A 14,203-nucleotide genomic window follows, 5' to 3' on the forward strand; every position below is an offset into this window, starting at 1 on the left:
TTACCATATCTGTACGGTTCTGCCACACTGGTAGCTGATAGAAATCCAGGAAGTAAAGAAAAATGGCTTCTGTGCCAATTCACATTGTCTCCGGCTGCCACTGCTCTCCCACCTTAGTAGACAAAGATTGCATGCCCCTGTCTCACATTGTGTGTGTTTGCTGAGCGCAGGCTGATGATGCAGACAGGGGGCAGGGTGTGATGTCAAAGGAGGCTTGGCTAGATCCCCCAATCCCCTGAGTGATTCACCATCTCTGACCAGCAAGTTTAAAAAGTTCTTTACTTTATTCCAATATCAGAATAGAGAATACAGCGTGCTGTGTGGTGTTACAGGTAGAGAATACAGCGTGCTGTGTGGTGTTACAGGTAGAGAATACAGCGTGCTGTGTGGTGTTACAGGTAGAGAATACAGCGTGCTGAGTGGTGTTACAGGTAGAGAATACAGCGTGCTGTGTGGTGTTACAGGTAGTAAATGTGTGCTGTGTGGGTGGGAACACAATGAAATGATAAAGTACTGCAAATAATTCAGTAACACAATGAAACTGTAATGTGTGAACACAGCCTAGAATGTTCTGCAACAGAATAGGGCAGGGAATGTGCAGGGTGGAGAACTGTGATGAACAGCTGAGAGAAAGCATTGCCTTCTGGAACCTGTATTACTGTGTACAACTGCTCAACCAGGAAGTAAAACCACAAAATACAGAACACCCCCCCCCCCTCTATTGCTCTTTTAGGACTTCTCGGATTGTGATTTTTTTTGGTTGGATTACCCGAGCTATAACTTTTTTGCTTTTTATTCTTGGAACACAATTTTTTGACATGGATTTCCTGGACCTACATCTGCGAGATATGAAGGAGACACCTGAGCACTACTGGATGATGGCCGGCACCCGTGCTTCACTGCAGGTCAGTGTATATGTTGCAGAGAAATTATAGAATCAGGGATTTGATAAAATCCCTAAAGGATTTGATCAAATCCTGGGAAATGATGAAATGGCCGCGCCGTTCCATCACTTCCCTAGGAAATTGATCAAATCACTAACCCCTTTCAGGAAAATGATGGAATGAACTCCCCCAGCCTGTCCGCTCCACTCCCCGTCGACCCCATGCGCTCTGCTCCCCGACATGCCTCCTGCTCCCCGTCCACTCCAACGCCGTATGCCTGCCAGAAAGTGTGTCGCTCTGCTCCCCGTCTGCCCCGCCGCCATATGCCTACCAGGAGGTGTGCCGCTCTGCTCCCCTGTCCGCCTCTGCCACTAAACATAGAGTTTGGTGACTCCTCGTTCGTTCATTCCATCATTTCCCTGAAAGGGGTCAGTGATTTGATCAGATCCCTAGGGAAATGATGGAAGTGTGTTAATTTCATGATTTCCCAGAATTTGATCAATTCCCTAGTGATTTGATCAAATCCCTGGATTCTATCATTTCCCTGCAACATACAGTGGTTTGCAATAAATTAGAATATCAACAACATTTTTTCTTTCAGTAATTCAATTCAAAAAGTGACCTCATATATTCTATAGAGTCATTACATACAGAGTGAATTTTTTCAAGCGTTTATTTCTGTTAAAGTTAATGATTATGGATTACAGCCAAGAAAAACCTAAAAGTCAGTATTTCAGAAAATTAGAATATCATATAAAACCAACTGAAAAAAAAATTGTTTTTAACACAGAAATGTTGACCAAATAAAAAGTCTGTACAGTAAATGCCCTCAATACTTGGTCGGGACACCTTTTGCAAGAATGACGGCATCAATGCGGCATGGCATGGAGGCGATCAGCTGATGGCACTGCAGAGGGGTTATTGAAGCCCAGGTTGCTTTGATAGCAGCCTTCAGCTCGTCTGCATTGTTGGGTCGTGTGTCTTTCATCTTGACAATACCCCATAAATTCTCTCTGGGGTTAAGGTCTGTCAAGTTTGCTGGCCAATCAAGCACAGTGATGCTGTGGTTAGTAAATCAGGTATTGGTACTTTTGGCAGTGTGGACAGGTGCCAAATCCTGCTGGAATCTTTTCCACACAGGGAAGCATGAAGTGCTCTAAAATTTCCTGGTAGACGGCAGCGTTGACTCTGGTGTTGATGAAACACAGTGAACCTACACCAGCAGATGACATGGCTCCCCAAATCATCACTGATTGTGGAAACTGACCTCAAGCAGCTTGTATTGTGTACCTCTCCACTCTTCCTCCAGAATCTGGGACCTTGATTTCCAAATGAAATGCAAAATTTACTTTCATCTGAAATCAGCACCTTGGATTACTGATCAACAGTCCAGTTCTTCTTTTCCTTGGCCCAGATAAGACGCTTCTGGCGTTGTTTATTGGTCAGGAGTGGCTTGACACATGGAAGGCAACACTTGTAGTAGCCCATGTCCTGCAGACGTCTGTATGTGGTGGCTTTTGAGGCACTGACTCCCGCAGCAGTCCACTCTTTGTGAATCTCTCCCAAATTTTTGAATGGCATTTTCATTACAATCCTGTTAAGACTGCAGTTCTCCCAGTTGCTTGTGCACCTTTTTCTACAACACTTTTTCCTTCCACTCAACTTACCATTAATATGCTTTGATAAAGCACTCTGAGAACAGCCAGCTTCTTTAGCAATAAACTTTTGTGGCTTACCCTCCTTGTGGAGTGTGTGAATGACTGCCTTCTGGACATCTGTCAAGTCAGCAGTCTTCGCCATAATTGCATTGTATACTGAACCAGAGTAAGGTTAATTATTCAAAATTTCTGAAATACTGACTTTTGGGCTTTTCTTGGCTGTAATCCATAATCATCAACTTTAAACAGAAATAAACACTAGAAAAAGTTCACTCTGTATGTAATGGAATATATTAGGTCACTTTTTGAATTGAATTACTGAAAGAAATTTTTTTGTTGTTGATATTCTAATTTATTGCAAACCACTATATATATGGAATGGACCTAGAAACCAGAGGCCCCTGTGCAACTGTTAATGGGAGAAGGCCAGGAAACCTCCATCATGGCTCCAGAAAATTTCTCACCAGGGTTGCAATCGAGTTCTTGAGAGCCATGGCATAATTACCACAATGTATTGCCATATGTAGGGGGATAATACTGGTTTTCCATCTACACCTGCACTACATTACATCTGTTTTTACACTACATGATACTTGACACTTGCCCCTACACTACTATCATCCCACAGCTAGTTATATACATTAAAAGCTTTGATCTAGGGTCCTTAGACCGTGGGCCTATTTTGGGTTGAAGAAGGAATTTACCCTGTGACACAAATTCACCAGTGTCCAGAGGTCTTTGCCTTCCTCTGGATCTGTTTGCACTGTTCATAGTGGGCCAAGATAAGGGAACTGACTTGTTGCTGCTGCTGTACTCTTGTGGTGTTAACCAACAAAGAATTTTGCAAAACAACCCATTAAACTCTTACAAAGGATTTCATCGAGAAGAAAGACTGTTATCCCCTGCAGTCAGGTTATGTCAGACAGCAGGAATGTATAGCTTTTTTGTATTACAGGACAGACTTGAGTCACTTTACAGTTAAGTGACTATGGCCTTTCTTCCCACAGGCTCCACAGGACAGACAATTTAATGATTTGAGTAAAATACACTTTGGGCTTTTACCTTCTACAGATTCAGCTATTGACAGTAATAGCAGGCTCTGTGATAACCCAAATATCCTTGCCTTAGAAATCTGTTCCCAAAGCTTTCCACAGAAGTTTCTGGACATTGATGAGCTGGGATCCCAGTGTTATACTGCACTTCTGCTGGGTAGGGGCATTCTGGTCTGATGCCTGAGACAAGACCTTAAAGTGTCTCTGTCATTATAACTTCCAAAATCTAAAACAGTAGATATGATAAAAAGCAAGTTTGCAATATACAGTAATTTTTTTGTTGTTATCATACTGCAAAACAAAGCTGAACTTACCAGAAATCCAGGTCCTGGCTCCGGAAGGCAGATTTTCTGACTTGTGCTGGTTGTATAAAACAAACTAAACACAGAAATTACGGCCAGTACAGAGTGCCATGGCTCAATGTGTCCATGAATCACATGACTGCCTTCTCTCTGTGAGCGCTCAGATGACCTGGGAAACACAGGACTTTCTGACTCTTTGAGGGGAAAAACAAGTGTCAGAAACAGAAAGTGCCGTGTTTTCGATGATAACTAAAAAAAAATATTAAAAAAATGTAAATTGTAATCTACTGTTGATTTAGATCATTAAAGTTATAACGACAGGTACACTTTAAGTGCCATGGCTGTACAATAATAACTAGATTTGCATTTCCAGGGAAATACATAGTGCTTGAAAAGAGCGCCCCTTTACCAGTGACTTGCAGAGCGCCCCTTTACCAGTGACTTCCTTTTAAGAGAAACTTTAATCCTGGGTGCCGTCTCTTTAAGAGCGACTTGGGTCGCATCCCTTTAAGAGCAACTTGGCTCCCGTCCCTTTAAGAGCGACATGGGTCCCTTTTAGGAGCGACCTGGGTTGCTTAAAGAGCGACCTGGGTCCGTTCGCTCTTAAAGGCACCCAGGTCGCTCTTAAAGAGACCCATTTTGCTCTTAAAGGGACATATTTCGCTCTTAAAAGGGACCCAGGTCGCTCTTAAAGGGACCAATTTCACTCTTAAAAGGGACCAATTTCATGCTTAAAGGGTCCCATTTCGCTCTTAAAGGGACATATATCGTTCTTAAAGGGACATATTTTGCTCTTAAAGGGACCCAGGGCACTCTTAAAAGGGACCCATTTCGCTCTTACAGGGACCCATTTTGCTTCTACAGGGACCAATTTCGCTCTTAAAGGGACCCAGGTCGCTCTTAAAGGGACCCATTTCGCTCTTAAAGGGACCCAGGTCACTTTTAAAGGGACCCAGGTCGCTCTTAAAGGGACCAATTTCATGCTTGAAGGGACCCATTTCGCTCTTAAAGGGACCCAGATCGCACTTAAAGGGACCCAGTTCGCTCTTAAATTGACCCAGTTCGCTCTTAAAGGGACAAATTTCACGCTTAAAAGGGACCCATTTTGCTCCTAAAGGGATCCAGGTCGCTCTTAAAAGGACCCATTTTGCTCTTAAAGGGACATATTTCACTCTTAAAGGGACCCAGGTTGCTCTTAAAGGGACCAAGGTCGCTCTTAAAGGGACCCATTTTGCTCTTAAAGGAACATATTTTGCTCTTAAAGGGACCCAGGTCGCTCTTAAAGGGACCCAGGTCGCTATTAAAGGGACCCAGATTGCTCTTATAGGGACCCAAGTCACTCTTAACCCCTAGACGACCCTGGACGTAGGGTTACGTCATGGAAGTCTGTCCCCAGACGACCCATGACGTAACCTTACGTCCTGGGTGTTTTTCCCGCTACGAAGAGCGCTCCGGAGCGGAGCGCGCTCCATAGCAGGTGGGGGCCGGCTGCAATCAGCAGCCGGGACCTCACCGGTAATGACACGCTGCAGCGATCGCGCTGCCGCGTGTCATTAACCCCTTAAATGCCGCAATCTCGGCACGACCGCAGCGTTTAAGTGTAAGTGACAGGGGGAGTCCCCTGTCACTTACCGATCGGGACCCCCGCAGTGTGACTGCGGGGGTCCCGATCGTTGAAACGGACTGCCGGAGGTCTCTTACCTGCCTCCGTGCGGTCCGATCGGCGATCTGCTACACTGAGCCTGCACAGGCAGGCTCAATGAGCAGATCGCCGATAACACTGATCAATGCTATGCCTATGGCATAGCAATCATCAGTGTAGAAATCAAAGTACTGTATGTAAAAGTCCCCCAAATGGACTTCAAAAGTGTAAAAAAAAAAAAGTTCAAAACACCAACACACTACCCCAAAACCCCTCCCCCAATAAAAGTCTAAATCCCCCCCCTTTCCCATTATATAAATAAAACATATAAAAATGAATAAATAGATAAACATATAATATACCGTAGTGTGCGTAATTGTCCGATCTATTAAAATATAACAAGCGTCATTGCGACCGGTAAACGGCGTACACGAAAAGAGGGGAAAAAGTGCGCAGATTACCGATTTTATGTTACATTATATATTAAAAAAAAATCAATAAAAAGTGATCAAAACGTCCGATCTTCACAAATATGGTACTAATAAAAACTAGAGCTCATGGCGGAAAAAATTACACCCCATACAGCCCCGTAGGTGAAAAAATAAAACCGTTATAAGCGTCATAATAGGCCCATTTTATTAATATTTAATTGCCAAAAAAAAGGATTTCATAAAAAAAATATATATATAACATTAGAGAATCTGGGTAACCTGCATATGGTTGTGTTCGGACTGACCTATAGATTAATAGTGTCATGTCGCTGTTACCATATAGTGCATTACGTAGACACAGGAACCCCCCAAACGTTACCATATTGCATTCTTATTTACGATTTCACCTATTTATATCTTCATAAATAATATATTTGGGATTCCATCATACATGTTATGGTAAAATGAATGACGCCATTACAAAGTACAACTATTCCTGTAAAAAACAAGCACTTACATGGGTTGTAGATAGAAAACTGAGAGTGCTAGAGCTCTTAGAAGGGGAGGAGGGAAAAACGAAAGCACTAAGATCAAAATTTGCGCGGTCCACTGGGTCATTTTGGGCCTGGTCCTCAAAGGGTTAAAGAGACCCAGGTCGCTCTTAAAAGGGATCAATTTCACTCTTAAAGGGACCAATTTCATGCTTAAAGGGACCCAGGTCGCTCTTAAAGGGACCCAGGTCGCTTTTAAAGGGACCCAGGTCGCTCTTAAAGGGACCAATTTCATGCTCAAAAGGGACCCATTTCGCTCTTAAAAGGGACCCAGGTCGCTCTTAAAGGGACCCATTTTGCTCTTAAAGGGACCCATTTTGCTCTTAAAGGGACATATTTTGCTCTTAAAGGGACCCAGGTCGCTCTTAAAGGGATCAATTTCACTCTTAAAGGGACCAATTTCATGCTTAAAGGGACCCAGGTCGCTCTAAAAAGGACCCATTTTGCTCTTAAAGAGACCCAGGTCGCTCTTTAATGGACCCAGTTCACTCTTTAAGGGACCCAGGTCACTCTTAAAGGGACCAATTTCATGCTTAAAAGGGACCCATTTTGCTCTTAAAGGGACCCAGATCGCACTTAAAGGGACCTAGTTCGCTCTTTAATGGACCCAGTTCGCTCTTAAAGGGACAAATTTCACTCTTGAAGGGTCATATTTCGCTCTTAAAAAGACCCAGGTCACTCTTAAAGGGACCCAGGTCGCTCATAATGGGACCCAGGTCGCTCTTAAAGGGACCCAGGTCGCTCTAGCGAGATGGGTCTCTTTAAGAGCGACATGGGTCCCATACCTTTTGGAGTGACTTGGGTTCCTATAAGAGCAACATGCGTCCCGTCCGTTTAAGAGCAACTTGGGTCCCGTCCCTTTAAGAGCGACTTGGATCCCTTTAAGAGCTACATGGGATCATTTAAGAGCGACTTGGGTCCCTTCCCTTTAAGAGCAACTTGGGTCTCGCCCCTTTAAGAGCGACTTGGGTCCCTTTAAGAGTGTAATGGCTTCCGTCCCTTTAAGAGCAATCTGGGTACTTATAATGGTAAAGATCATTGCTCGGTTACCATGACAATCTTACTCATGTCAGTGAGACAAAATCGTCAAGGACCTTCCATATACTACATCTTCTATTGGCCAATAGTGGACATGTGACTGTGCATGGTGTGATACATGCCTGACGAAACCTTAGAGTTCCTATTGGCTGCTACATTTCAGCTATTTGCATATGTGCTGTGATTGGCTGTTAGCGGTTAGAGTGTGGCCATTATTCGCAATGGGCCATTATTTTCTATGGGAAATTCGGGGTCTTTAAACGTAAATTTCTTAAAAACGACAAATCCGATCGAAACGATTAATAGCACACCACACACCGCCGAGGGCTTCGAAACGCAGTTTGAACGGAGTGTGTGCACAAAGCGGTTCGGCTGTATTACGTGCAGAAAAATAGCTGGAAGAAGAAGAATACGGATTACAATATAGTGCTTTTCAAGCACTATAATAATGGGATTCCCTATACATCCTGCAGTAGGTTTAAATATTGAGATATTTAAGTGTCACTGTAACTATAAGTTTCAGAATGTAAATGAACAGGAGATCTGATTTTAACCTAGTTTGAAATTTACATTCATTATTATTTTTTTTAGTTATGCCAAGTTTAAAACAAAACTATACTTGCTTAAAATCTAGATCCGCTCGCTTTTTCCAGCCTTTTAGTCTTGTGCTGGTTGAAACAAAAAAAAAAAAGAGACTAAACACAGGAGGTCCCGGTCATAGCTCATAGAGAAGGCAGTCATTTGCTTGATGGACACATTGAGCCTTGACACTAAGCACTCTATACTGGTTGGGACTTCCTAACCCTTAACACAAGCAGAATATGAGAGTTTAAGTTTTTAAAAATATGTCAAAGCCCCTCCGCCAATAAACGTTAATATCACCCCTTTACCATTTTACAAATAAAATATGTAAAAATAAATCAACATTTAATATTCTAGCATGTGTAATTGTCCAATCTAGTACAATATAACAATATTATTTCCGCACGGTGAGTGGTGTAAATGAAAAGAGGGGGAAAAACCGCAAGGATTGCAGATTTTTGTCATGTCTATTCTAGAGAAGAAAAAAAAATCTAACAGGTTAAAGGGTGTGTTTAGTCTTTCAAGCTTTTTGTTGTTGCTCTAAAGCAACTAAAATAATAATAATAATAATAATAATAAAAAAAGCTAATTTGCAATTAGTGTTGATGTAAAATTCCCTACTGTTTAGAGTACGCAGCTCCTAAGCAGACCTATGTGTCTCTATGGTTACAGACTACAAACAAATCCTATGTACTCTGATATAGGAGTCATGTTCTCCATTCCCTCTGTATTGTCTTCTGCAGTACCAGCAGCAAACATCTTGAGCATCTAGGCTTGTGCAGAGAACTGCACATAGAGTAAGGTGGGTGACAATATCACTTTAAGGGTATATTCACACGGGCGGGCTCGCAGCGAGATTCTCGCTGCGAGCCCGGCAGGTCCTGGCAGTTCCCATACACTACATACTTGCTGCGGTCTAAACGACCGCAGCGAGTATCTAATTATACCGCCCTTAACCCCTTCTGCTCCCGCCCGGCTCCCCCGCTGTAAGCATACTTTACCTGTCCTTGCTGCACGGGTCCGGCGTCCTGATCTCCCGTCCGGCCAATTAGTGTGTTGCCCAGCCGCAGCCACTGATTGGCCGGGCGGGAGAGCAGGACGCCGGACCCGTGCAGCAAGGACAGGCAAAGTATGCTTACAGCGGGGAAGCCGGGCGGGAGCAGAAGGGGTTAAGGGCGGCAGAATTACATACTCGCTGCGGTCGTTTAGACCGCAGCAAGTATGTAGTGTATGGGAACTGCCAGGACCTGCCGGGCTCGCAGCGAGAATCTCGCTGCGAGCCCGCCCGTGTGAATATACCCTAAGAATGGATCTCAAGTCTTGTGTTGGAGTGGTGGTCAAACGTTTTTGCAATGCTTACTTCTACACTGTGCACATCTATTCTAGAGCTAGCTCTGTCTGGTGAGATCATCACTGGTTTTCAACCAAGACTGCAGATTTGAATGGGATTCAGTATAAAAAAAATGAACAATATGGTTTTCTTTAATTGAATTGATTGCAGAATTAAATAGAAACTCGTAAAAACAACAATAGGCAAATAAGCAATGTGGAAAAAAAATAGCAAAAATAAATTCTTACTTTGTTCATCAGATTCAATCACAGATACAATGAGAAAATCAGTGTGTGCAGCAAAAGAAAAGGGCTAGAGGTTATCAACTATAAATCCCAGTATCCCTAGTGGGGCTTCTATTAAAAAGACCACTCCAAGGAAAAGTGCAGGGCCCTGCACTAGGCACAAGAGGGTGGAGCATAGCAAAGGGATGTTAAAAAAAAAAAAAACACCAGTGATAATCTGCATGTCATGCTCCACACCTCAAGCCCTGCACTAGACACTAGGCACAGAAGTGCATAAGTGTTTTCATGGGGGTTCCTTTATACATCCCCCCCATATAAAGTACTAACAGTCTGTTCGAAAGGCCATATATTGGATTCTCAAGAACACAACATCCTCCTGCAGTAAGCAGCTTTAAGCTGAGCAGTGCCAGACATTTGTAAAGTCGCAGTATGCACTGTCCGGCGGAATTTGTAGAGCAATGGTCTTGATTCTTTGCTTTCCATCTGTTATCAGCACATGCTAGGAGTTGTAAATGACACAATGGGGACCACTGCTGGCAATGAAGCCATAGACAATCCTTATGATCGCAGAAAACTGGTTTTGCACTCTATGGGTGGGTTTACACTACGTAATCCGTGTGGATAAGTTCCAGCAGATTCCGTTGCTCGTACCTCTTCTATGGCCGGGCGGATTCGGCCTTCCGCCAAAAGAACAGACATGTCAATTCTTTCGGCGGACAGCGGAATCGGCCCGGCTATAGAATGGTGTGTATGGAGCCGGTGGAGAAGCGGACAGCTGTGAGTGGAGACAAGCGACGGAATCCACCGCAACTTATCCATACGTTACCTAAATGTGAACCCACCCTATGTGCCGACCTGTGTTCTTTTAGGGTGCGTTCACACCTACAGGATCTGCAGCTGATTTTCTGCAGCAGATTTCAGTTAAATAACTGAACACAGCATCAAATCTGAACGCACCATTAACCAGTTTTATTCCTAATGGTAACTTACACTGGAATATGAGGCCTAACTAGACAGCTGCTTCTGCAATACAATCAAATTCATTATGTTTGTCACTTATAATGGATATTTTAACTTATGATAATTATCCCCTAGAGAACCACTCAGAGATCTTGAGAACAGGCACCGATGTCAACTCAGACTCGAGTATCACTACTCCATTCATTGTCTACAGCTTTGGCGATGAAAACCAGGTGCTGTACCATTCTGAGGCAAGACTTGGGTGCCCATTCCTAAGATTATAGAGGTTTCTAGTGGGTCAGAGCTCTACTCTTCTAATACAGTGCCTAATCCCTGCTTCCTCTCTCAAATGCATGAGCTAAAATTATGATGGATGAGCTCTGGTTCCTACTGAAGACTAGGACCTTGTGGTGCCTGGCCCCATACTGGTGACTGTAAGAACCCATAATAATTTAAAGTGTACATGTCGAAAAAAACAAAAAAACTTTTGCCATCAAAAGTTTTGATTGGTCAGGGTCTGAACACTAAGACCCTGACCAATCGGTAGAGCGAGCGGGGAGATGCTCATGCTGCCACACACTCCTCTTTCCCTCTCTGCATCCATGAGACACATTAATGGCTTGGGAGTCCGTCCAGATCATGTGACAGAGTCAGTTGATTCCTATGATCAGTAACAGTCTGAACATTCAGACCCCGATCAAAACTTTTGATAAATGTCTCTTGCATACCAAAAGTTTTTGCTAAAGACAGGTAAGCTTTAACTATTGGCTATGTAAAGGGAAGCAGACTACTTGGAAGTATGAGCCACAAAGTTGCACGAGGGGAAAAGTTTTACTACTCTGGATAAGTAAAATAAAGTAAAAGTAAAGTAACTGGTGGGTACTGAAAGTCTGACTGGCAAGGCATTCTGGGAAATGCCACGTGTAGACTCTCTCTGTTGTACAGTATTGAATAAGCACTCTTGTTATGGGTGTGTGATTAAAGATGTCCATTTCCTATTTAAAAAAGCCACATTTTTTTCAAATTCAGGATTATGTGACAATGAATACAGGTGAATGAAGATAAAAAAAAACTACTATTCACCAGCCCTTAAAAACCGTCTTGGCTGCCGACTGCTCAGGTTTCTATCATTGGAAGATCCATTCCCTTTCATTACCATTGCAACATTTAAAAGGAGAAGCCCAAACACCTCCCGGAGATTGTCTTATATGGCTTCTATATCTGTGAATGCAGAACGCAAGTATGAAATCATGGCTTCTAGATTCCCAAGTTTCCGAAAAGTTCATCAGACTATAGAACTAGCTCCTCGAAGACCCACACCTCGGGCAAAGTGTTCTAGGAGACCACTGATTGCTCCTGAGGGGCTTGGTGGCACGGTTCTTAGGCCTATCGTGGTATTGTAGGCAGATAAAAAGACAGTCTGGACAGCTTCTAGCCGGATCGCCCGTTCTGTCTGTGCTGTATGCCTGTAAAAGAACACAATCTGGTTGACAAATGCAAAAAAGAGAGTAAGCTATAACATCTATGTTTGCAAAGATTTGACACTTCAGATTTTAAAATATACAGTTTGCTGGTGAACTGCACTCTGAGCAATCAGAATTCTGCAGGTCTTAGTTTGTTAGCACTACGTGGACCGATTCTAACAACTTGGATGAGCATCTATAGTGCATCTCTCCATACATCAGACCACTGCGCACTGGACAGTACAATGTTATCGAACTAACAAGGCGCTGCCAAGGGAAGAGGGGAATACAGTGGCTAGAAGAATTCTAAACAGCAGCTTTCATCATGAGCCAACACCAACTCAGGGAACATTCACACATTCTGTAATTTTGGTCCATGCATGGATGATCAGCTACAGACCAGAAATCGGAACTCCTGTCATGATCATTCATTATGTCAGGAGATCCAAAACTGCTTAAAAACAGCATGTCAGTGCAGTAGCTTGATTTAAACAGTTTTAAAGCTCCCGGCATCATAAAGAATATTGATGCTGTGACCATTGAACTTTGTTCCGGAGCACATCGTCCTTACTGTACCGACCGTGCACAGAATGTGTAAACCCCCCTCCAACACTGTTTTGTCCATTGAATTGAGTAAAGGGAATAGGTCATTAGAAAACACACTGTTTAAATCATGTTGTTATATCAGATATACAGTTTTAAAAAGTTTTGTGATTTGCTTTTCCAATTTCTCCATTTTCCATTTTATATATAATTAATCCTGAAATCATGGTATTTTCCCTCTGAGCCCATAGAAGTCAATGAGTGGGCTCTATTCTGTTGTTTGCTACAGTCCATGTGTCTAAACTCTAGTAACTTTTGACAAGGAGAATGGTAACACCCAGTTGTCAAATAATTCACACATTTTCTGGTGGAATAACAAAGAACAGCACAACACAGTGGGAGCAGGGTAGAGTCTAGAGAACTTCATCTCTTCATGTCTATCTTACAGATATCCCGGAGAACCATGACAGGCTTACAATCAATCAGAATGTAATTAAACGTCATCTTCACCCAATACGTCTGCTCAGCTCTCAAGGTGGCTTGACAAGCCTTTTATCAGAACAAAGAACTGTAATAGAGGAAGAGAATTATACCTTACAATTTTATTCTACCCACCCAACTTCATCCAAAACTACTTTTACTTTGAGAGGAAATAACCTTTAATGGTGCCAGAAAACAATGGTCCTGACATATAAAATATTAGGATCTAAAATCTGAAGAAGCTATGATTATAACAGCATCTGAGCTGGTTTTTAAGAAAAAAAAAGTACAGACAAGAACCTCAGTTATAGCTGTGGTAGATTCCTACTGTTAAATTGCCAAGCCACGCGCCTCATTTTTTCAATTGTATGAAAATGTCACTTGAGAGAAAATGGTTGTATCCTGCAGTTACTGGAGATGCAGCTTTGATATATGGCTTCAGCTTTCCAATTATACAAGTCACATGGTGCTCCCCAGACACGAGCTGGTAAATAAGGTGTATACTATAAGGTCTCTACTATTCAATTACACAGACAATTATGTCTGTCTTCCAAGAATCAAATGTATTTGAGGTCTGGAGATCTATTCGGAAAAACATTCTAAATTTAAGAAGCAGTAATTGGTAGTAGGAGATCAATATGGCTTTGGCCCCATTTGTGGACATCCCCATGGAAGCTTCCTATCATTTACATTACAGAAAGTGAATCTTATCTGTAATTCATGTTCCAAACTGCTGACAATGTTAGATAGTGGTTAGGACAAGGAGACATATGGTACCTTTCCTCTATCCATCTATGTGCCATAACATATGCAAATGCTTTCTTTCTATGGAGCAAAGTGTCTCAGGCTTTCCCAAGCTTCTGAATCACTGAGGACTGCAATGCCCTCCCATTCCTATTACTGCTTGATTGACAGTCAGCTTATGGCACTTAGCCTGATTCCATACCTCATTCCTGCACTGTGTATACAAACTGTGGCTAGTGTGTGGCATGACAGCAGAACTGTCAGTCAAGTAGGGGCAGAGTAGAGTGAGGAGGTGTTA

At 42.8% G+C, this 14,203-nt stretch overlaps 1 protein-coding gene across 7 annotated transcripts in view; it reads right to left on the bottom strand.

Annotated features, from left to right (window-relative positions):
* Window positions 1-10,674: 10,674 nt before the first annotated feature.
* Window positions 10,675-14,203, bottom strand: part of MTMR14 (myotubularin related protein 14) — a 58,365-nt gene continuing 54,836 nt past the window's right edge. For 4 of the 7 annotated variants that reach the window (XM_069966846.1, XM_069966841.1, XM_069966843.1 and 1 more), the window contains one exon: window positions 10,675-12,141. In XM_069966846.1, coding sequence (XP_069822947.1) covers window positions 11,961-12,141 — 181 coding nt within the window. In that variant the 3' untranslated portion in view covers window positions 10,675-11,960. Of the gene's footprint in view, window positions 12,142-13,157; window positions 13,250-14,203 lie in introns of those variants that run through there. The other 3 variants (XR_011362635.1, XM_069966842.1, XM_069966844.1) reach the window with 3 other exon arrangements.

This window comes from Dendropsophus ebraccatus, chromosome 4, assembly GCF_027789765.1.
Source record: "Dendropsophus ebraccatus isolate aDenEbr1 chromosome 4, aDenEbr1.pat, whole genome shotgun sequence".
Classification (NCBI taxonomy): Eukaryota; Metazoa; Chordata; class Amphibia; order Anura; family Hylidae; genus Dendropsophus; species Dendropsophus ebraccatus.